The 25,631-nt window shown below is 40.1% G+C and overlaps 1 protein-coding gene across 1 annotated transcript in view; it reads right to left on the reverse strand.

Annotated features, from left to right (window-relative positions):
• Positions 1 to 7,580: 7,580 nt before the first annotated feature.
• AKAP10 (A-kinase anchoring protein 10) overlaps positions 7,581 to 25,631 on the reverse strand; it is a 37,795-nt gene continuing 19,744 nt past the window's right edge. The window contains exons 5-15 of the mRNA XM_075594134.1: positions 24,937 to 25,035; positions 21,567 to 21,651; positions 19,801 to 19,924; positions 16,669 to 16,805; positions 16,260 to 16,404; positions 13,688 to 13,864; positions 13,258 to 13,367; positions 12,992 to 13,074; positions 12,603 to 12,655; positions 10,891 to 10,986; positions 7,581 to 9,657 (exon numbers count right to left, since the gene is read on the reverse strand). Of these exons, the coding sequence (XP_075450249.1) occupies positions 9,652 to 9,657; positions 10,891 to 10,986; positions 12,603 to 12,655; positions 12,992 to 13,074; positions 13,258 to 13,367; positions 13,688 to 13,864; positions 16,260 to 16,404; positions 16,669 to 16,805; positions 19,801 to 19,924; positions 21,567 to 21,651; positions 24,937 to 25,035 (1,115 nt within the window). The 3' untranslated portion in view covers positions 7,581 to 9,651. The remainder of the gene's footprint in view (positions 9,658 to 10,890; positions 10,987 to 12,602; positions 12,656 to 12,991; positions 13,075 to 13,257; positions 13,368 to 13,687; positions 13,865 to 16,259; positions 16,405 to 16,668; positions 16,806 to 19,800; positions 19,925 to 21,566; positions 21,652 to 24,936; positions 25,036 to 25,631) is intronic.

Consider the following 25,631-nt stretch of genomic DNA (forward strand, 5'->3'; position numbering starts at 1 on the left):
GAGGCATGTAGAAATAAGGCAGGGACCAGGATTGGGAGAGATATCCCCAGAAGCTAGGAGGAGAAGCATGGAAAGAAAGAGAATGTGTGAGGATGATTTGTTGGGGTGTGTTTTAGTGCAGGGTGTATAGCGGTGTGGTGACAGAGGGTGCAGGTAAGAAAGGAGTTCATGTGAACTGAGAAGTGGGGAAGAAAGGAGAGATGGAGATATATGAATAGAGTTAGAGACATGATGAGGCTGGTGGAAGGAAGTGTATAATTTAAAAATAAGTGAAGTTACAGAAAATATATAAAGTAAAGGTGGCATCACAGCAATAGTTAAGAGTTGAGATGTGCAGTCTGGGATGATATCTGCCTTTCCAGCATAGATCAAATGCAGGAATCAGAAACAGAAGATGGTGTCCACTTTTCCAATTCTTTTTGAACTTCCTTTTTAAACTTCATCTAACATTCTACTTTAAGCATGTATACTTCAAGCATGGCTTTTGAAACCTAACGGAATGTACTTCAACGTTTTTTTAATATAGAAAATAGGTGAACAGCTCTAAAATAAACCTCTCTAATCCACGGCTATTTCTATTTAATTCAATGATGAAATATATTTTATAAAAGTTTTATGCCATGCTGAATTAAGGGAAGCATATTTCTACCGTTAGATATGTTTATCACTGTTGTCAGTAATGCTATACTGTGAAGCACTACCGTATTTCCTCAATTCTAAGACGCACCTTTTTACCCATTTTCACGTCTGAAATCGGGAGGCGTCTTAGAATCGATGTTTTAAAAAAACAAGGCTGCAAGGGTGCGCTGCTGGAGCAGCCGCACACTGCAAGGCTGTATGGTTAGCTGCAACCAGTAGTATTATTGTTATCATTGTTTGTCATTGCATACAGTATATGCCCAACAGTAAAGTGCTATTGTTTTATTGCATCAGTGTGTGTTGTACATATATGGTCTTGCACAGGGTTATCCACATAGTTGGGATCCCGTGCAGGTGGAGGCGCTGTCACATTGAATCAGGTACAACCCAGGCTCCCCGTGGCGGAGGTTCAGGTCTCCTGCGAGCTACAGGTAACGCACACACACACACACACACACACACAGTAGATGCCTCCTCTCCCACGGGTGGGCGAAAGCGCGCTACACAGGCATACCCCAGCATTAACGTACCAATGGGTCCAGAGCATGTTTGTAAAGCGAAAATGTACTTAAAGTGAAGCACTACCTTTTTTCCACTTAACGATACATGTACTGTAAACGTCATATGTGCATAACTGATGTAAATAACGCATTTGTAACAGGCTCTATAGTCTCCCCGCTTGCGCATAGCTTCAGTACAGATAGGGAGCCGGTATTGCTGTTCAGGACGTGCTGAAGGGCGTTATTTTGGGGGGGCACAGGCTGCATGCGGTGAAACCTGGGGGCGGGCATGGGCATCGAAAAAGCAGCTTCATGCTGCTGCTTCTCTGTGGCTTGCTGCGGGGGCGGGGCCTTCCCTGCACACAGACATCCCCTCCTTCTCCTGTCTGTTACACGCCCCAGTTTTCAGCAGCACATGGGGGGACCAGAGCAGGAGCATGCTTAGTACTTCTCCCCCCCCCCCTCGGTGAAAGTGTGTGTGTGTGTGTGTGTGTGTGTGTGGTGATGTGTGTTGTGTCTGTGTATGTTGTGATTGAGTATGTGTGGGGTGTGGGTGTTGTCTGTGTTGGTTGTGATTGAGTGTGTCTTGTCTGTGCTGTGTGTGTTGTGATTGGTTATGTGTTGTGTCTGTGATTGTGTGTGTTGCGTCTGTTGTTTTGTCTGTGTGTGTTGTGATTTAGTGTCTGTGTTGGTTGTGATTGTGTGTGTGCTGTGTGTGGGTGTTGTGATTGAGTGTGTGTGTCTGTGTGTTGTGTTGGTTGTGATTTTGTGTGTGTTGTCTGTGCTGGTTGTGATTGTGTGTTTGTTGTGTGTTGTGTTGGTTGTGATTGAGAGTGTGTTGTGTGTGTTGTGATTGAGTGGGTGTGTGTGTTGGTTGTGATTGTGTGTATGTGTTGTGTCTGTTGGTTTTGTCTGTGTGTGTCTGTGATTGAGTGTCTGTGTTTGTTGTGATTGTGTGTGCTGTGTGTATGGGTGTTGTGTGTGTTGTGCCTGTGTTGGTTGTGATTGAGTCTGTGTGTCTGTGTTGGTTATGATTGTGTTTGTTGTGTTGGTTGCGATTGAGTGTGTGTTCTGATTGAGTGTGTGTTGTGATTGAGTGTTGTGTCTGTGTTGTGATTGTGTGTGTTGTGATTGAATGCAGCAGTGCACAAACTCGGGGGGCGCAAGATTATTTAGGGGGGCACGTGCAGCGAAACCTGGGTGCGCGGGTCGGCAGACGCTGTACGCGGGAGGCCGGAAAAGCTGTGCGCAGGCGGCCAAGATGATGTGCGCGGGCGGGCAGCAGAAGATGTGCGCAGGAGGTCGAAAAGGATAGTGTAGATGGCGGCCACGTGATGGTGTGTGTGCGGGGGATTCGGAGGTACGGGGGAGGAGCACGCCCGAGCGCTGTGTCAAACGGTGTTTGCCCTGCAATAGCGCTGGTTCCTGCTCTCCTGTTTCGCTGCGATCCTCTGCAAATGAAAGGGTAGGCTGCAACTATATCAATCATACTATGAATTGACAGAAATAATTTTTTTTTTAAAGTGGAAACAAACAAAATTATGCAGGACACCCTGTGCTCATGCTTGGAAAGTTCTTGATGTCACCACTCTCAGCGCCAGCGTGGACGCAGCCTAATTTTGCAAGTGCAAGCTGTTGAAATATTTAAGTATTTAGACATATTTGTATTTACATTAAATACCGTTTAGTAAAGGTTTTTTTTTCCATGTGATTTTGATTACATCAGGCAGGAGGGGGCAGAGAAATTTCATGGATGAAAAGGGGGGCTTGGCCTTAAAAGTTTGCTCACCCCTGTCTAGGAGAGGAGCTGAGCTAGAAGTACTGTATTGTCTTGTGACTCACCATATTTTGTATTGCATCAACGCAAAGTGATTATGCAAACGGTTCCATCTTTAAATCCAAAAGTAATTTCAAATTTCTATTTAAACCTGGAAATAACAGTCCCTTCTTTCTACCCAAAGCATCACGAACAGTTGCACCTACTAGAGTGACAGTAATAAGAGCTCTAATAATGTACCTGCAAATATCCAAGGATATTGGAGCATTCAGGAGGCTGTTCATACTATTGGCCGACAACAAGAAGAGGTGTGGCATCCAAATCCACAGCAGTCGAATGGATCAGAACCACTATTCAAGACTCCTATAGGTTTATATACCAGGAGGTTCAATTGGAGCTCATTCTACAGAACGATGGCAACATCATGGGCATTAAAACATCAAGCATCCTCAGATCAACTATGCAGAGTGGCCATGTGGTCCTCATTACACACGTTCACGAAACATTATAAATTACTTCTGGCTTCAGCTGAAAGTCCTCCAAGCAACCGGCAATAGACTCCCTCCCTATTCTGTCCTGGATGTCACTATGGTGATGCACTGTTATGGAGACGCAAGAGAAACATAATTTTTTTACTCCATATAAATTAGTCTCTCATAGTCTCTCTTTGAAAGTGCATATTGGGTTCCCTCCTAGAGTAGTACTGATCCTTTTTTCCTCTCTCCTAAAAAAAATTATACAGCTTGTCAAGTTCAATTGAAGGAATATTGTAGGAGAGAGGGTGCTTTCCCTGGCCATGCTGGACGATCTGTGTGGGGCGTACCTGGGGACGTTTCAAGTGATGTCACGGAGCTGGTTCGCCCTCATTGGGCGAACCGCTCACGTGACCTGTCGCGCTGAGAAATCAGTTTAACTGATTTATCACGCAACGCGCGCCCCCTCCTGCTTCCGCACGCCGCATGGACGTGAACACTGGCTTAAGGCAGTCTGTTCGCTCAGCGTGCGGACGCCTCCGCACAGTCTGCAGTACCATGGCCCCAGCCTTATAGAGAGACAACGAGGAAAAAAATGTATGTAAAACATTTCTGTTTTGTTGCTACAAATAAAATAAAAAATTTAAAAAAGGAAAACGTTCAAAATTTACAGGAAATGTAAACGTGACACGTCATTATCCAGCATCTTTGTTTAGTTTGGCACTGTATGACAATATGGTAAAGCAGATTTTGATGATTGTTTGAATTGTACATGAGCTTGCTCATTTTGTTGTACCTCGTGTAGTAGATTTTGTAACCTCATTGTGTCTGGACTGCTACTGTACCATCAGATTCGGAATGCAATAGTTTGCTATTAAGCCTGAAGAGTTGACAAAACCTGTTTTTTGAAGGTTTTTTTTATTCTGTACTACCGTCACTCAGGTTTTCTGTACAAGCTGTGAAATGCAGCAAATGACTAAGGAAATAACCATGCTTAAAACAGATAGGAAGCTACAAAGGATTACTTCAGTATTCTCATTATCATGTCATCAACCAGGACACTTATTTTATTCTAGCTATGATGCGGTAAGCAAGGTTTTGGGGAACTGTAAATGAATGTTGCGGCATTTCCTTCAAATTTGCGGCATCAGTTGGCAAGCTGAAGTAGATAAGTTTCTAATATATCTGGCTCCTAAACAGATCAAGATAGGCTTTTGTGAAATGTGTGATGCTCGTTGCATAAATCTGAATTTTCTGAATGCTACCCTATAATTAATGTAGCATCCCCAGAAAAATGCATTAAAAACTCATTTTGCAGGAAACTATTTTGTTCTGCAAGTACAATCCTTTTTTTTTTAACTCTTTAATTCCTGAAGATGAAGAAATGAAGATTAATTATTGCACTGTGAACATCTCCTCATGTCCATCTTATTCACTCACAGTACGCTGGTCTGCTGGCCAGGTCATACATACCCTGTGTCTTCTTCACCTGTAGATGCATTGTAGCTGCAGAAGCACAACCCTGTGGCTCCAACCGTCACAATATATGCAGGTGTTTGTGTTTTTTGGCACTTAAGTTTGTGTGTACATGTATCATACTGTATGTCACTAAGAATGTACAGTATCTTCGTGTGTGTGTCACCAAGTCACTACCGGAGACTCTCCCAGCCGCTACCAGTGTACAGTAAGTTCTTTCAAAACTAAAGCTGTCTCATATTTTAATCTGGTATGTAACTGTTACAGATGCCTATAATATATATTATTTCTTAATGTTCATGCAATGTCTTGTATATAATGTACTGTAATAACCCTTTTCACTCATTGTAACCATGTATTTGTCATCATAACTCTATGCCCAGGACATACTTGAAAACGAGAGGTAACTCAATGTATTACTTCCTGGTAAAACATTTTATAAATAAATTTGTATCAGTAACACTTTATTTATCAAGATACTCTAACACACCCTGGCACCAACAAACACACAGAATGTGTGTAGGTGTTTGAATGGCTAAATGTCACAGTACCAGACTATGATGAGATAAATGAATGAGGTTAAGAATGGCGAGTGCATGAAATGAGCGTAATGGCAAGAATATATTTAAACTATGTTACACTTGCAGCAGTGATATATTAACGCAAAGAAAGCGCGTAGGAAATGTTTGTGCCTGCATTCGTGTTAAGTGTAATAAAAGGAATGAGACTGTGTGCCTTCTTTTTTTTTTTAATAACCTTATTACACAAAGTTTAGAAGGTAAAACAGACTATATTGGGTTCCTTTCTGTGTGACCAGTGGGAGAGCACCATAATACAGATATCAATGTAGTTCTTGGGAAAAAATAAGCGCATTGCTTTGTACATCACTAGCTGATATACCCGGCGTTGCCCGGGATGTGCTGGTCACGTGGTGCCCTCCCTCCTGTCTCCGTGGCTGGCTTGCCAGGTGGCGGTAGAAGGGGGGGGGGGTGTTCTTCCCCCCCCCCCTGTCCTCACTCACCCCCCCCCCTGTCCTCACTCACCCCCCCCCCAGCGCTCATTTCCCCCTACCCCCCCCCCGGCGGGCATTGATTCCCCCCCCCCGGCACGAGCCCCTGACTCTTGCTCGGATCAGTGAGGGCAACCGGTGAAACCCCTCCCCGGTGCTGGAGTGAGGAGGACATTACCTCTTGCTCGGAGCAGTGAGGAGAGGCCTGCGGGGTGAGAAGCGCCGAGAGAGGAGGAGAACCACAAAACGCACAAACGCACAAACCTACAGACAAACATTTCAGTTTTATATAGTATAAATCAGGCACTAGACTCAGAAACACTAGTTATACTTGTAAGAGATCTGTAAGGTTGATCAGGTGTACAGTGAGAGATCTTCATTCTTAGATCTGACTGCTTGGACTTCCTCCCAAGAAACCGATATCTATCAAAGTAATATGCTGCGGATACAGTACATCCAGCAGCTGAATGGTCTATCAAGGACAGGCATTAGATTCACAGCCATTTGACACATTGCAAAACTTGAATGATGTGCAATATAAAAAGTGAATACAGAGGGAAAAAATACTGGTTAACAAGCTCGAGGTGGTATGTGCAGTCCTTGAAAGATGGCGTTATGTAATACTATTCTGGAAAGATCATTTAAGCTATGCATGCAGAAAGAGGAAACACACATGTGGCAATGGCAGGAACTACATTAGTAAGGCAGTCACTGTCTATATTCTAAGGGGTCACACACTTAACCCATGAGATTGATATCCTAAACTTCTATGGTTTAGATCATTATTAGATGAAAAATAATCTGACCTTAAAAAATAAAAATTAAAAAAATAAAAAGTGTTCTGCTTCAAGGACATCCCAAAATGTATTTGCATCTGAAGACTGAAGGTAGGTGCATGAGTATTTTTTTTTGCGGGGGAGAGAAGGGAGATGTTGCCTATTGTTCCCAACAATGATGTGCAGGGAACAGAAGAAAAGGAACAGGATGTCCACAAATGTTATATCCCAGCAACGAAGTGCAGTCCCTGCAGTTGGAGCTTGCCCGGTTTCATGCAGTCGTGATACTTGGCTTACTGTTTATTTTTTAATCCATTTTCTTTATTACGTTAAACAGGATCAAGCAGACCATGCCTGAAGGTTCACTTCTGTATTCAATGCATGCGCTCTAAGCTTGAATTCCTTAATCCAGGGGTTCTCAATTCCAGTCCTCAAGACCCCCCTCCAACAGGTCAGGTTTTCAGGATATCCATGCTTCGGTACAGGTGGCTCAATCAGTGCCTGCTTCAGCACAGGTGGCTCAGACCTGTTGGGGTGGGGGAGGGTCTTGAGGACTGGAGTTGGGAACCCCTGCATCAATGGGCAGCATTATAATCTGCTGTAGTCTTTGAGATAAGAAAACCTACACTGGAACACATTGATGTTTTTTGAGTTGTTTTTAAAGCGAAGGTCTGTAGAGAAGTTATAGTAATTGCGGGCTGGATGAATGGCACTGGTCTTGCCTTCGGTAAGTCACATCCGTTCCCCAAAATTAGTCTTATAAACATTGCATGAATAAATGTAAATATTTGCAGCCCTGCAGTGTCGCGGCTATACAAGTACAAAGTGATGAGCAACTTAGAAAAACAATGTCAATCACACAGCAATGCTTTCATACTGGATGCAGAAATTACAACCCTTGTAAAACACCCATGTAGAGATCACACACGATGAAAATGATAGACGCCACTTTTAATATTCTCTTAGATAGTCTCAATTTAACACATTTAAATAGATGAGCAATTAGGTACAGGAATACTTGGGCATGGGGAAATCATGGAAGAGGTACATAGTACCAAAAACAGCGATACACAGCCTCCTTTTGTATATTACCAGACAATACATAGGATAGTTGAACAATTGAAGCTGGATTACATTATCTATAGAAATAATCTCGTCTCCAACCCTGGAGATACTTTATAACATTACATAAAGTGATTTTTTTTTTTTTGAAAAGGGGAAAAAAAATTAAATTAAAAAAAAAAAAGCATATAAAAACATACAAACAAGAAACAAACTCCCAGAGTTTCTTTCACAAGGGGATATTTCTACCACTAAAACGACAGCAGTGTAACGGAGTGTTGCATCAAGAGCTTTGCTCCAAGGCCATGCTCCAAAACACGATGGAGTCCAAGTGCTACTCATGTGTTTACCAACAAAAGTGCCTTATTGTTCAAGCACTTTTGAAAGCTCCACACCATCAAACAATTCATTATAGTCTTCTCTGGGTGTACAGTTGTACTGATGTATCAATGCACCAAAACAGAACAATGGATTTCTCAGATCGCAGCTTTGGAGACAACAAATTGGACCTAGATGCTAGAAAAAAGTGAACTGTAGCCTATATTAAAAATGACACCCTGGCAACGTACATTTTGATCCACAAGGCAGTTCCAATGGTTAACCGTGTTATATTTCCATCCCTATGATATAACAAAAACAGTTAGGATGTCTGCTGGTGCAGTAGTCATAGTAACAGCTTATAAAAGCATGAGGAAGAGCTAGAAAACATGAAATTCCAGCTATCAATGTGGTTCTTGGGAAAAGACAAGCGCATTGCTTTATACAGCATAAATCAGGCACTAGAGAAACACTAGTTATACTTGTTGAAAGAGATCTGTAAGGTAGATCAAGTGTTGGAGATCTTCATTCTTAGATCTGACTGCTTGGACTTCCTCCCAAGGAACCGATATCTATCAAAGTAATATGCTGCGGATACAGTACATCCAGCAGCTGAATGGTCTATCATGGACAGGCATTAGATGCACAGCCATTTGACACACTGTAAAACTTGAATGATGTGCAATATAAAAAGTGAATAGAGAGGAAAACAAATACTGGTTAACAAGCTCGAGGAGGTATGTGCAGGCCTTGAAAGATGGTGTTATGTAATACTATGTCTGGAAAGATCATATAAGCTATGCATGCAGAAAGAGGAAACACACATGTGGCAATGGCAGGAACTACATTAGTCAGGAAGCCCCTGTTTATATTCTAAGGGGTCACACACTTAACCCATGAGATAGAAGCTTAGGATATCAATGGTTTAGAATAGATCATTATTAGACGAAAAATAATCTGACCAAAAAATAAAAATGGAACCAAATGAATGCTTGAAACTTTACACGTTTGCTTAGTGTAAAACCAGTTTCAAAGCTCACCCACAAACTTCTCTATTTAATAGAAACACGCCAAGGGAAAAAGCAGAACACACTTATTTTATTAGTTTCCTGTTTTGTTTCAGAACCATACCTGCTTACGTTTGGAGAGGCAACAGAAATGATCTTGGGTTACTGTCCACATACAATAAATATAACCTCATATCAGGTAGAGGATCAATATCAATGTGCAACAGTAACGGTATATGACAGCAGGTCTTTCGATGCATCTCTATCTTTGCAAGGTAAACTGCCATATCTTTCACAGTAGACCTACTTCACTGCTCTGTTTCCACTTCATAAATTCCAAACCTTCATCTTAACAAGTGCTATGTGTCCTTCTGCAAAGTACGTATGAGAGAGATGATACAGGTAGGGGAGGACTAATCCATCTTTGACTCGGCTCGCTTTCCTCTCTGTTGTTTCCTTGCACCGGGAATGCTCTTGCTCGGCTGCAATAAGTTACGTTGCTTTGTTTTTTTATTGTTGTTGCTTAGCTGCATTAAAACAGCGTCCATAAGTGTGGAAAAAAGTTCAGTCCCAAAGCAGGTAAACCTGATATACTCGGCCAGGCATCCCTGATATCATATCTAAGACAAAAACAAACAAAAAAAAAAGTAAAACAGTAAAAGCCTGGGGAATAAGGATTGTTATTAATGTCAAGAATATAAGCACCGATAAGAAAAACCTGACAAGTAGAATAACAATCTTATGGCATTGTTGCAAAGAGTAAATAATAAGGGTAGGGAGAAGGGGAAGGAGGAAATACTGTATACTCTAGTGACTGTCAATTAAGAACTGGTTGCTGGGGCTAATTACCCTATTGTAGCACTCCAAATTGGAATGTAATGATGAAATAATTACAATCAAACTTTAATAGTAACAATAGAGATAAAATAAGATTGGACAAACTAACAGAAAGACCAAATAATGTAGACACTCCTAAGTAAATGTTGGTATACAAAGTGGCTGTAGGGTATTTATAAGAGGTACAACAGAATCACCTTTAAAGTCCCTTTAAGCTGACACTCCACCTTTAGTTATCAGCGTTTCCTCTCCAGTTGATATATACTGTCAATCATTGTTATTTATTGCTGAATACATATATATATATATATATATCACTTGATAAGCTATTTTCTTCTCATCACTAGAGGTCATCAAGCTATATACTGTATTATGGTATTTAGTCCACTTCTCACACTCTGGACTTTAAAGGTGATTCTGTTGTACCTTTTATAAATACCCTACAGCCACTTTGCATACCAGCACTTAGTTAGGAGCGTATACAGTATTTGGTCTTTCTGTTAGTTTGTCCAACCTTACTTTATCTCTATTGTTACTATTAAAGTTACATTTTAATCATTTCATCAATACATTCGAATTTGGAGTGCTACAATAGAGGCCTTCTTTCTATCCTTATAAGGTTCTGTTCATTGTTGCACAGAGACACAATAGATAAGGAGATCCCAGCACATACATCTCACTAACATTGACAAGGCAGCAGTGCAGTCAGAAAGGGATAAGTGGCTGAGTAAGATACCAATAGTTTGAGTGTGCTGCCACAAGCAAGTTGAAGGTAGAAAGTTGACGATGGTTAAAGTAATTAGACCATGGTATGCGGAGAAACCAATAAGTGTGGAGGGTGAAGGAATTCTAGAAGCGTGGAACAGCCAAAAAGATGGAAAAGACGCGGCACAGATCTTGGGCTTACATCTGAGATTTAGAAGCGGTTGAGTTAAATGTAGCCATAAAACAGGGATCTACACAATAGTCTGTAGTTTTGTCTCTAAAAAAAAGTCACAGATCTCATAAGGACAAACCTTGGTAGACTTCTCTAGCGATGGCTTGCACTGTGTCTGTTGCATCACATCGTTAACAATCATCTTGGCTATTTTCCACGCCATCTCTTCTTGGGCCTGAAATAGAAACGGAGCCATCATAACCAATTCAAGAATGATCTAAAGACCAATTGTTTAAACCTGGTATTTTTGGCCGGTGTAGAATTTAGAGCTAGGTTAAATTTTCTACCATTTTCCATAAAACCCTTAAATTGCCAAAGGGCTCTGAAATGCATTACTGTGAAAATGTTGATGAGCAAAATTTAAATAGAGTTGCATAAAATGTTTGGTAACTAAACACCTACATTTTTGTTTCTTTAGCATCTATTTGTAACAAAGTAAAATATTAACAAAGTATGTTGGAAGAGTCCCCAAATCAGCACTCTCCTAATGAAAAGTCCCTATTATCACTAGTAGCATGTGAAGTTGCTATATCTCCTTAGCCTTTCTTCACAATGAGGTTATTAAAACAGAATACAAATAAAGATAATGGGAAAGTTCATTTTTATTGACTGGGCATAATAATAATAATAGCTCCATGAACCATATATATCATAATATAAAAAAAAAGTTATAAAATCTCCATCACAATATAGAAAAAGGAGAAAATAATAAATGTCCCTCTATGGTCCTTTCCTCCATTCAGACAGTCAGTGAAACATACGCATTATGAAATATTTAGCAAGGCAGTCCTTGATGAAAAAACACGAACTACAAAGTCCCCAAACAAACTCCTTGGGCTACATCCCAAAACCGTGCAAAAAAGATATTTTATGAAATTACTTAAGCCACTTTTCAGCTTTGGAATACCGTTACCCTGCTCTCCCCTTACCGCCATCGCTCACTTGCACTTTTAATTCTACCCCTAGCTTCCACATTTTCGTCCCTAAACCATCCTTCCTAATTTCAAATTTTCTACTGTCATCTCCCTCATTCTACAGCCATCAACTTAATCTGATTCTCACATAACTGCCCCATCACCTCCCAAAAAAACACAGCATTCCCTGTTCTACTCTCTCTTCCTCTCATTACTACTACTCCTACTCTGTGGTGACATATCCTCTAATCCTGGCCCTATCCACATACCAATTCTTTCATGTCACAAACCCTACCCCAACGTCTCCTTTTCACCATGCATGGTCAATCACTCCAACCTCATTCCAATTTCACCTCTCCCTTCCCTTTTCCTGTGCCCTATATAACGCACGATCTGTCTGCAACAACCTTATTGCAATACACGATACATTTTTTGCAACTCTCTCTACCTACTAACCATTACAGAAATCTGGCTCACCCCTCAGATACTGCCTCCCCTGCTACTCTCTCCTACGGTGGTCTCTGCCTCAGCCACACCCCCAGACCAAGGAATAGACAGAATGGAGGAGTTGGCATACTACTTTCCCCATGCTGCACATTTCAGGTCACCCCCACCCCCTTTCCCTCCCTCTCTACAACCTTCAAAATCCACGCTGACCATCAACACCTACTTTCACATGCACATAAAGAAACCTACATGCTCTAGACCAGTGGTTTTCAACCTTTTTTTGGTTAAGGAACCAAAAGGGATGGGCCTGCTTAGGATGCGTTCTTTCTATAGTCACTGCTATTGGGCAAACATAGCACCACCCTGAGCGCTGAATCTATTTTGACTAGCTCTAGTTTTGCTAAAAAAACAAACAAACAAGGATGCTCACCTCATCTGTATTTCCTTGCACCCATTTTTTCATAGCTTGGGAGAACATTGAACCTAGAGAGTCAATCAGAAACAAGTATTATATTCTCATTTTAACTAAAGTAAAGCAGACAACCTCTTTGAAAGTAGACACGCCTCTAGTAGTTAAGACCTATTTGTAACTGGCAAGTTCAACTGATTTGAATGAAGTAGATTTAAAATAAAAAATGTACCTGTGACACCAGATTTGCTAAATTTGTGGAGCATATATTTACAGATTTCTATTTTTTTAATTGATTTTATTGTGTTATATATTTTTATCTTACCATATTTTGGTAAGAAAATAAAAATTTTCTTTTAGAGATGCTCTGCTATTTTTGTTACTGGCTGGTTATGTTAAAAGGCATTCACCTTTGGATTTCTTCACATCCGGATCAGGTTCAGACTCTCGGATGAACTGACCCAGATCACTGACCGTCCCAAAAGTCATTTTCCTGGAAACAAATAGTATGAAACGATGTGACGCAAGGCTTGAACAAGGCTTAAAATTCCCTATAGCGTTTCTCCATAATTCCATATGTTGCAACATGCACTCAGGCAAAGGCCTAAACTTGTTTTTTGTGCATGTTTAAACTGTAAGTGCGCACATGGAAGACCATCAATAAAAACGGCCTTACCCTGCATAAGTTCGTTGATATAAAGATTCAGGATCCAGACTTGTAGCATCGACAATTATTGCTTCATCGAAATTTTTCAAAATTTTAACTTTACTCTTTTTGACACTAGACTGAAACAAAACATAATAAACATTAGTGTCCACTATAGTGAAGGGGGTGGTACAAGTGTTGCCACGGTGGAAATATTCTCTCCCAATGAACTGAAATGTATTGGTCTCACCAAAAGATTGATGTGTGGCCACTGGGTAAAAAGAGCCTAGTGCTGATATTGCAGTTTACATCTCAGAGTTGCTCAATTGCAAAAATAAATTGAAATATTTAATCTTTTGAACACATGCAGGTCATATCTTTAGATGTCATTTTCATAACTTTATGGATCTCTAAACAGCTTTTTCATCTCCATATAAAAAGTGCAGCCATCCATTGGTACCTGAGAACCAGAGTTATCAGCAGTGCCTGCATAGGGTTCATGGTTGGGAGTGCCTTGGGGCCCGTGACAGGGATTCCCTGCCCCACTCCAGCTATACTCATCCCCACGCACCGAGTGGATTAGATCACTCAAGTACTGGTAATATAGATTGCTGGAGAGGAAGCCAGGCAAGAAAACCTGAAATGAAAATAAAAATAATAAATAGGGTTGAAAGAAAGGGAATGCACATTAAGCACTTAACATCGGTTTCCGTCTGTGGCAAGTACTAGAGGCTTCTGGCCGAGCACTACCTACTTCCAGATGTGTCCATCCTGCTAGTATCTATAGATGGATTACCACCCCGTGAAAAGATTCAGGGGCTTATTTTATATCCATCGATTCGGCCAAATCGCCCCGATTTCAGGAGAAATTCCACATGGACCCATGTGTCAGTTTGGCTGCTTCGGACGATATAGGATAAGCACCTTACTATTTTTAATGCCATTTGCTGTCACAACTTCCATGGATAGCAAATTCCAGAAGTGGATACTGCGCCAAGTGAAAAGGTGCTTTCCTTTTATTTGTATATATGTATATATATATGTATATGTATATGTATATGTATATATATATATATATATATATATATATATATATATATATATGCAAATATAGCTGTATGCTCATCTGCATGTCTTAGGCAGGTCAGCAACCCCGCCTTTCCCCATTATCACCCAGCATACAGCACTTCCACTGCAGCAAGGGATTCTGGGAAATGACATGCACATGAGCACACAGTGTCACTTTTTGCCTCAATAACCATTTTTAACATGGTTCCCTATAGGCTTAAGCTTGCTGCATGGTCACAGCTTTGAGCACAGCCAGGGTTAAGGTGCATACCCAGAAAACCACCCACAGACAGCTGTTTCGACCTTGATGGGTCTCATCAGTGTGGGGTTGATTTTACTGGGAATGCAAGAGAGGCTATGGGATAGGCTAAACATATATATATATATATATATATATATATATATATATATATATATATATATATATATATATATATATATATTATATATATATATTACAGCAAGTGATAATTTGTGTGTTCCCTGGTCCTTGTTTTGTGTGAATTAATTAATAAACGTTCCTCCTTTATGTTCTATAAATCTTAATCGTTTGTACAATTCTAGGGCAAGAGGATGCAACTTCTCACCAGAACATCAATATGATTATACTCACAGCCACTATGTGGTTATATTAGTAATGTGCAAATGCAAGTCTTTTTTCAGGTGATGGGTTGTGCTGGGAAGGCTATGCATTGCTAATACTGCATTGTTAAAGGTTAAAATCAATAGTACAGTATCTCTGTTTAGAACTTATATTTCTACCTTGGTGTAATCACTTCTCAGAATGTAAAACCATTATTTCCTATTCAGTAACTAGGCTGCCTGTGAGTAGGGTTACTGGTTATGCACTTCTTTAACCCAGGCCGTGCTGAAAAGCTGTGTAATACTGCAAGCATAAGCTTATAGGGGTCCATGTTAACATTTTCATGTCCTTTCCCAGAATCCCTAACTGCAATAGAAGCATTGTATACAAAGAGAAAATAGTGAAACCAGGGTTGCAGACCAGTCTGAGACATGTTAATGTGCTCACAAGTCATATTTTTATTTGTTTTATGCAGTAAATGAAGTTTGGAATCCATAAATACCAACTTTTTTTCTATTAGGTCATTTTCCTTTAATATAACAGACGCAAATTATTTCAGAAAATCCACCCCTTCCACAATCAAGTGAAATGTAAATATTTATTTATAAAATATTTTACCAGGAAGTAATACATTGAGAGTTACCTCTCGTTTTCAAGTATGTCCTTGGCACAGAGTACCGACCCTCAAAAATTCAAAACAAAAATCCAATAACTTCTATTTAATAGGCATTACTGTATTTGTGTGAGTATTCTTGGGCCGTACTGATAATGTCTATCAAAAATGTTCTAAAGAACTTGTGTCTTCCTTCTCTTCTATGTACAGGACATGCAACCTCTGTTAAATCAAATGTGTGTATTATTTCTTACACTATTGTTATGCTGTTTGTATATTTAACGGATTATAAAAACAGATAGTTTTTGTGTAGAAGTGCAGTCTACAAATTTCTTACGTGAACTAAACATACCTTGAATTGTTGTTTTTTGTGGAATTTGATGCAATTGGCCTTTTCAATTTATATTTAATACATTATTCATATTATTGCTGCAAGTATACCTGCACCTTGTTTTGGATGTTGTTGTACATAGAAAGGGATTTCACAAAGTTTCCTATTTTGAATTAGGCATTAATAGAACATACAGCATCATGTATGTTGAGGAGGTAGTTAAACTACACTAGATTAGGTGTTAATCTAAAATACATTTCCAGATTCTGTTAATTCATTTGTCACTGCAGGTGTTAATGAATGTGATTCTAAAAATGTTTTAATTCAATCCTGAAGCTTAAGTGAACTTTTCCAATGCTGTTAACCTTGGCTGAGACGGTGAAAGCTCCATTCACAAGTGCCTGCAAAGATTAGGCGTTAACCCAGCATGCCTTCACCTTCTCCATGGTGGTCCAGGCCTGACGTAATGGAGTGGTGAAACAGTTTGAGAGCGGCCCACCTTCCCTGCAGATGTTGGATTCCATTTCCAGCCGCACAGAGTCGTCAAACCCCAAAGGGTGGGTTGCTTGAAGGGAAAAATACCTGAAAGTAAAAAATAACAATTACCAAAACAATATAAATTTACTCACCATTAGCATTTAGCCTTTCCATCCTTACAATTTAGCAGATGTTAGGAGTACTTCATAATGTAATCTTCTAATGTTTGATTGATGCAAACCGTAAGCAACACTGAACATACTTGAAAAATTCTTAAACTAAACATCCCTTTGCTTTATAACCTTTTAGCCATGATTTAATTTCCAAAAATAAGTGCAGTGTAATAAGGAATAAAAGGTAAGTACTTACTTATCATATAAGATCATTGCATCGTTCTGTGCCTCCTGCCCATCGTACTGCCCATTTTTGGCTGCAAGCTGGGACTGAAAGTTGTCTGCAGCCAGCCAGAATTGCAATATGTTCACTGCATCTTCCTTTTCCATATACTGTAAAAAAATAAAAATAAAACGATGTCTGCTAAATGAGGGAAACATTTTTTTGTTCTCTAAATTTACACTCTCCAAAATCCATGAGTTCAAGAAGTAAATATAGCAAATAAAAATATTACTTGTGAGCACATTCACATGTCTCAAACAGGTCTGTAACCCTGCTTTTCCACATCTTCTAGTACAGGGGTGCGCAAAGTGGGAGTGCATGATTTTTCCGGGGCGGGGGGAAAGGGCGCGGCTGTTGCAGAGGTCCCGTGCTTTTCCCCAAGGCATTTAAATGAAATGCCGGAGGATCCCACAAGGCTTCTGCAGCCTGAACATACCGAGATTCAGCTGGCTTCTGGATGTGTATCCATGGCAGCGTGGCGTCAAATGACATCACGTCACATGACCCCGCAACATCATTTGACGCTGCACTAAAGTAAGGGGGCGCGCGAGCACAAGGGGGGAGCAGCAATAAAGGTTTGCGCACCCCTGTTCTAGCATACAGTGCTTCCACTGCAGCCAGGGATTCTGGGAAATTACATGCAAATGAGCACACAGCGTCACCTTTTACTTTATGTCCAGTTTAACATGGATCCCTATAAATTTATGCCTGCTGTCCACAGCTTTTCAGCACAGCCTGGGTTAAAGAAGTGCATGTACAGCAAATAAAAATCCCACTTGTGAGCACATTAACGCGTCTCAGACAGGTCTGCAACCTGCTTTTCCCCATTCTCAGACATTGCAGCAAGGGATTTGGGAAATGACAAGCAAATGAGCACACAAATATATTGAAATAAATATACAAGACAGCAGAAGGCTCCGCCGAAACGCGTAGGAGTGGGAGCGTGGCGAGGGGACACTTTTCTCTACCAGTCTACACCGGGACCCAGCGTCTGGCTCACCACATACTATTCTGTGGTGAAGTATACAGGACTCTTACTACCAACAACACTCTAAATGTTTTGATACTGGACATTACTTTCATGCAACACTTTTTGTGCTTAAGTAGCTGTTCATGCATGTATTCACCTTTGCACAGCTCTGTTTCCAGCAAAGTTTGCTGCCCTTTCCATCTTATTGTTCAGTTTAGGTATGTTTGTGCACTCTGTATTATACTGACCAACTTACCTCTATCATCAGGTTCTCTTATATGAGTTGGTTTGTGCTGTTTGGCACTATTGTACTTTGCTGTGTCTGCAGTATCATTTTTTCTGTGACTTGGTGTTTTGTTTGGTTATGTCACTGAATCTGTCCCGTACCCCTAGGCTTTCATGTCTGTGGCCCCGTGTCACGTAGTCTCTTGTCCCCTCCCATTTTATCCCTTCTCCCCTGTTTTTATTGTATCAATAAATTGTTTATTATTTGGATATACTGGAGTGCTCCTTTCAGGATTCTTTTTTGTTTTGTGTCCCTATGATTCTTGTCCTTGGAGCACCGCTAGCTTCCTATATTTCATTGGTTCATATGCCAGCTTTATTAGTATCCGTTATATTTCTTTAGGTGTGCATGCGGTAGTCTGTGTGCCTAAATATACAAGACCGTTAAACATATTTTTTTTTAAACCCCCTAACCAAAAAGTACTCAACTTGACTTGCTCACCTTTAAACATTCGCTAAGAATGTCCTACGTATATTGGAACTAGCACCCTCTCACCTACATTCTATGCACAGTACACAGATAGTGGGACTCGGGAGGAATTCTGTTCCTCTCTAATTAAAATACTGAAATAAGTAGCTCAATAGATGTTCAACTGTGATATAATCAAGTCCAAATATGCAGATCTTTCTGTAGTGGCATTTTCTCAAACTGATCCTTAAAATGTAGTTGTTTTCTCCTAACCCCTCCAACACTGATGAGACCTTTTATGGCCCCACACAGAGAAATTGGCTGAATAGAATGTGACTAAATTAGTAGGATATTACAGGTCAAATCATTGAATCCCATAACATCAGTCTCTCCAATTCACTAATTACATCAATAGTTTATCTACAAGGATTTGGGTAACAGTTGCATAATAGTTACATAGAAGAAGAGGTTTAAATAAAAGACAAATGTCCATCGAGTTCAAACTATGTTAAATTTAGACGAAAGATAGATACTTATCCTATATTTGTATTTACAGAATATTGGTCCAGAGAAAGGCAAACTAAAAATCCTAGTGAAACATTGTCCAATGCTGTCTAAGGGAAAAAATTAAATTCCTTCCTGACTCCAATAATGGCAATTGGATTTCTTCCTGTATCAACAGCCTTTCCATGTTTACTTATTTGGTATATTCCTGTATACATATCTTTTCCAAAAAGATGTCCAACATTTTTTTGAACATATCTATTGTATCTGCCCTTACAGTCTACATGGGTAATGAATTCCACATTTGAATTGACCTTACTGTAAATAACCCTTTGTAACATCTTCGATCAGTGGTTCTCAACCCCTGAAGACTTTAGTAGCAATTCCCAACATACCTCACAATTCACTTCGATTCTTTCCTGCAGTCCATGGTTTTTCTATTACTTTCGGCATATTGCACCTCCACACAAACGTTAATAATTGGAGTGGTCTCTTATATAGGAAAAAACCTCCGCCTTATAGAATAAAGGGTGTCAGTTTGACACCGTTCGCTTCCCTGACTGGGTTAGGTTGCGCTTATAGTGCCTAGCGACGCCGCTCCAAAAACAAATACATTGAATCCGACGCATGTGCTTATAGTAAGCGCGACAAACGACCAAAATTTTGGAAGCCAGTGATATTTGATTTTTTTTTTTTTTTAGCAACAGTCGCCACATGTGACTGTCTCTAAACCAATCACAAAGCGCTGCCCTCCTCCATGGTGACATCATTGGCCTTGTCGCCAGCGACGTCGCTTAAAACGAAAGTGCAACTTTTGCCGGTGGCGACGGGTGATGTCATCGGTCGCGTCGCCGGCACTATAAACGCATCCTTAGGCAGATATGTCCCTTATTTTTAATCAGACAAATTAAAACTTGAAGCAGTATCATAAACTCACCTCTGAGAAATAAAACAACGCCGATTCACAGAAAAGTATATCAGACAGGTAAACGGTTCCACCAGTCAGCACCTCGATCTGGTATTTACAGAAATGGTGACTTCGCAAAAATTCAGAAAAGTGCCTATACACAACGACAAGAAGAGTAACCATCAAAAACAGGTGTCAGGTCACTGCGTCACTGTTATACTCGGAACAGATACGTGACATTTGAATGTGCTGAAAAGTGGTGTTTTTATTTGCTGTACATGAGGGTTTTTGTCACTTTTCTACTCACCATAACATACTTTGTGTCTGGTTTTAGCACTTCAAGCTTCACATTGCAAAGCCAGTAACCAACCTCACACTGAGACCAGGTTTGCCACCTTTTATTGAAGGCCAACCCGGAGAAACTTAATATATATTTTTTTAAATGTAGAGCTTACCTTCAGCTGCGTCTCATGGCATCCTCCGGACATCTCCCCCAGCAACTCCCGTCAAGCATGAAATGGAGCCGCATTGCCATGACAACGGGACGCCTTATGGCGCCTAGGCGTCACATGACGGCACGTTGTCATGGCAATGTGGCGGCGGCGGCGGCGGCACATGCTGGCACGTTGCATCTTGTCATGGCAACGAGTGTCACATGATGCTGTTACTGTACGTCACGAACCGTTCCCGTTTGACGCGGCACAGCCATATTGTCAGTAGTTGCAAGGAGAGATACCGGGAGACGCCACTGCCGCCCCCCGGAGTTTTACTAGGTAAACACGTAGCCCAGAGATACATGGACAAAAACCTGTAATCTCTGGGTGAAACCCGGAGTGGTGACAACCCTGACTGAGACCCAAAATGTTTAACTAGATATCTGTAAGTAGGTTTATACTAGTTATGTACTTTATCCCAGGCTGTTGCGAAAACACTAATACGGCAGGCATAAACTTTGAGGGGTCCATGTTAAAATGTACAAGAAGCAAAAAAGGTGACACACTGTGTGCTCATTTGTATGTCATTACCCAGAATCCCTGGCTGCAGTGGAAGAACTGTATGCTCAGCAATACTAGTATTAGCTTATCCCTCATTTACCATCTATGGTAGACATTACTAAATACGTTACAGACACAGAAGGGACAATTCTAGTATCGATTTATTTTAAATGTGTTAGTAGATAAAGACCCATGTTTACTACGCAGCTCTATTATATTCCCGGTGTCTATAAATATCACTTAGTTGATCTAGACCATAATGTTTGGAACAATGACAGTCTGCTTATCTAGGTATCAAAAATCTTCATACTTTTTCGTTTTCTAACTTTCATGGTGAAATTACTGGACTTTATTGAAATTATTTCAAATGCTAGCACTCAGAAATTGTATTAGTTCTGCCTTAGGCCGCGTTTATAGTGCCGGCGACGCGATGACGTCACCCGTCGCCACCGGCAAAAGTTGCACTTTAGTTTTAAGCGACATTGGTGGCGACAATTCCAGTTACGTCACCAAGGAGGCGGGCAGCGCTCTGTGATTGGTTTAGAGACCGTCACATGTGTCGACTGTCTAAAAAAAAAATCAAATATCACTGGCTTCCAAAATTTGTCGCTCCGTCGCGCTTACTATAAGTGCATGCGACGGATTCAATGTATTTGATTTGGAGCGACGTCGCATCACCAGGCACTATAAGCGCAGCCTTACAGAATCTGAGTGCTTGAGCACAAAAGAAACACTCTATTAAAGTCTGAACCCAGTAAAGATTAAATGATAAAATGTTAATGCACCTAAGGAAAAACTTACTCTTGGTCCATGGCGTTAAACACTATGGATTGTGCTGTAACAAAGCAATTGGGATCCACTTGCCCATCTTCCCCACAGATCTTGGCTGCAAAAGATGAAATCGTCACCAATTATACTTTCAAGCAGCCATGTATTTCTGTCATATTTTATAATACTTCAGCAGTGTATGATGAATATATGTCACATGAGCCACATTGTTGTACATTATGTGCCAGGATTGTGTTGCAAGCTCTTCAATACAGTACATCAATGAACTACATTATAATGTATTCTTAGTTTGCATTGCACTAAATGCAGGGATAGCCTTAATTACAGAGGGAATCCAAAACCATAAACATAACATTTGCAATTTGCGAAAAAAACTGTTGATTGTTTGCAAGGGGAACGTAAGCTCCACTGGGCTGCCTCAAATATCATTTCTTAACAAACTTTATTTTTTCTTTTTGATTTTATACTTCAGATGTTTTCTATTCTAAAAAAACGAAATGTAAAAACATGTTGTCCCAGATTCTCTAATCAGTTCTATTCCGTAAGATACATTCTAGCACCAGAAACACCTTACAGTCCATTCACTCCAACAGGCTGAAAGGGATCTACCAGTTCCGGAAGGGGCCTAATGGAATAACACCGCTTTGGAAATACTGTATGGGCCTTAATGTGTATTACCAAAAATGATTACAATTGTATTCCTAAACATTGCTTGAAATCTCAAACCCAGTCTTGTGCAAATGTGTATTTTGAATGCTTTGCTCCTTTTTGTACTGCAGAATGTGTACTTCAGCGTTAGGGGATTTTATTTCAAATAACAAATGATATTTTAGGACAAGGTTTCAGGAGTTCTCGCTCTTCGGCAATACTGATTTACAGAGGATCCCAAAAGTTTAAAGCTGCAGATCAAGCTGCTGTTTTTAAAAATGTATTTATTTATTTAACCATTCAATAAGTGCATCAATACAATCTGCACACCGACAAGTGATTAGCTAAGCTGCCGATCGATCCGTTCTCCTGTGATCGACCGGCACTGATTCGGCTCCGGGGTTCTTAAAATTACTGTTAGTGCTGCAGAAGATTACCCAAGATGCAAAGTTCTAAGTGGAAGATCATGTGACCAGGCAGGCACTAGATACAATTGGAAAATAAGGCAGTGCACTGCCCAAAGTAACAGAAGGAGGCTCACGGTTTTAAGCAACAAAAAATAGATTTATTACATAAAAAGTGGACAAAAGGGTCCCCCCTAGGTCACAGCAGGGGTCCACCAACTAGTTTCAGGCAAAAATGCCCTTTATCAAGGTGACACAGCCTCCTTCTGTTACTTTGGGCAGTGCACTGCCTTATTTTTCTACTTGTTCCTGCCATCACCTGGGAGATTGCACGCCTGTGAAGATTCTGAGATTGGATACTCCAGGAGAAACTGAGCGAGTTCACTTTGTGGGTCGCTGTACCCCTTTTTTCTCTGATATATGGGACGTTGGTCTGTACTATTTATTTATGGTGCCGCTGGCATTAGGTACTAGTCCCCTAACCCTATTAGGGCTTTGTTATGCTATATGCTTACATTGAAGGAGTTTATCCTAAACCTCAGTTTATTATGCCAAACAGGACTTGTTTTTTCTGATGCACTGGCTTTCTACACAACTAGATACAATTGGTACAATGCTAGAGAGAAGGCAAAAGGTTGTGTGCTAGAGCCTCTCTCAGAAGAGAAAGAGGATGTGACTTTGCAAATGGTTGCTATAGAAACAGAAATGCTTGTTACATTAGCATACATTAAAAATGTCTTTAAAAATTGTTGTTTTTCCCCCCAAAAAAATGCTACATGTATTTTCTCATAGTACAGAACTGAGATATATATATATATATATATATATATATATATATATATAAAAAAATACCACACGTAGGATATTGCTTGAACTGCAGCTTTAACACAGACAGCAAATTCAAGATAACAATCTAAGGCAGCTGAGGTGAAGTAGGAATGGCAGAGGGAATAGTAAATACACAGTAGGACTTCTTGGTTAGCTCTTTGATCTTAGAAATAATTATGTCACAATTTTCCTTGATATTTCTCAATGCGCTCTTTGCAAGGAGGTTCTCAGGTCTAAATTTAGAAAGCTTTTTTTAATAGATCTAATTATGAAAGACCATTAAAATGATACAGAATGTATTCAAAAACGCTGCGCTTTCATTTTATTCACAAGTCATATATACAGTATACACTACTAAATGGAACTGTACCTTTAAATCATATCTACCCAAAATGTTACTGTTGAAAGGTTTGTAGGGACCATTGTTCAAGCCTCTATTTGCAAGTTAAGAAGACTCAAAAGCAAAGTTTTTATCTTTCATTTGTCCACAGACTGTTCTGTGTTATCCCCCTAATTAGCAGCATACAGTAGGATGATGGAAGTTGGAAATATGCAACTGACTAGTAAATAGACACAGTCCACAATTTGACAGAGTGGTGTGTGTTGGATAAGAGGTTCTGTGCCTGGATGTGCTGAGGCGGGGTATATATGGGAAGCGGTGTGTGATGTTTTGTTTTCCTATACTGGTCTTTATCATTATGAATAGAACTTGAGAAAGGCTCTTGAGAGAACCGAAAAGTTGATCTGTGTATTAAACTCTTGTCATTTTTCCACAAGACCTGGAGTGCCTGCTATCCTTCCATTCCAATTTTTTTTGCAGTTCATGCACCCAGGCATTACATCAGTTTCAGTGGAGTGCCACTATAATGTATGCGTAAAATATATATAACACATACATACATTATAGTGGCACTCCACTGAAACTGATGTATTGCCTAGGTGCATGAACTGCATAAAAAATACATACTGTACTGTACGGGTGTGTGTGTCATTCAAGCAACATTTATTTATATAGCGCATATACACAGAATGTAATCATAATGAGTCGCTGTCCCAAAATACGGACACTGATCCTAATAAAAATTAATTTTATTCCCCTTATTAATCTCTTCTCCTTTGCTTCTCCCTTCAACTCGCTCCAGCCACCCAAATTTAAGGAGTCAGGGAACAACTGAATTCAGCTTTATAGAACCTCGTGTACCAATGGTACTAGGGATACCCATTCTCTAGTCAAATAATCATCCAAACAATGTGAGCAATAGAAAAATCAAGATTTAACACAGAAACCACATCTAAAAATCAACATCATGCTCAGTGACAGCAACAGCAAAAATAATTCGTCCCAGATTTACTAAACTGTGTGAAGCCTTAAGGCACCTTAAAGCTCCTTCAAACGATTGGGCTGTACGTTGCCTTTAAGACTTAGCACTTATTTAATAAACAAGGCCATTTATCACTGTTTGTGAACCAAAAATCCAGGTCTATGCAGAAGTTGCACTTACCTACTATATCACTTCTAATTTCCTCACTAATGGGTATAGGTTTAGCAGCATCTGGAGAAATGTATTTGGTGAAAGTATTAACAGCATCCCGTTCTATACCTAGAGGAATAGACAACCACATAAATATAAGCAACTACATGAGAAACCTCATGTCATCTGCTTTATCTTCACAATCAACAGACTACATGTATATTGTACAAGGCTTCAAGTTAGGAGAGGGTTTTGTCATACTGAACTATATCACGCATATATCAGCATAACAAGTCCTACTTTGCAGGGTAAAATTATTATATATGCCAAGAAAACATTGTCTATTGCTCTCTATCCTCTTATGGTTTGGCAACGTGTTAGCATTGAGATCCTACTCCGACTGTACCCAAGATTGCTTAAAAATCCACTGGTTTACTGTTCATTTAATTCACATAGAAGTTTGAGAATCAATTTAAAACAAAGATGTTGGCTGTACATATCAAGCACGTTAAATGCATAGGGGGTCTTGTATGTTGGTTTGCCTGCATTAATTACAACTTTGGATACCGGATGAAAAGGAGGTTGTCTGGAGGTAACTGCAATCGGGATTAGTGCTACTTTTTGCCCATGATACCACCTGACAACATTTTTCTTCATCTTTTCTACAGAACACTTCAAAAGCGAGTCAAGGAGATAACAAGCCTTCATTGCTATAGAGAATGCAA

This window comes from Ascaphus truei, chromosome 3, assembly GCF_040206685.1.
Source record: "Ascaphus truei isolate aAscTru1 chromosome 3, aAscTru1.hap1, whole genome shotgun sequence".
Classification (NCBI taxonomy): Eukaryota; Metazoa; Chordata; class Amphibia; order Anura; family Ascaphidae; genus Ascaphus; species Ascaphus truei.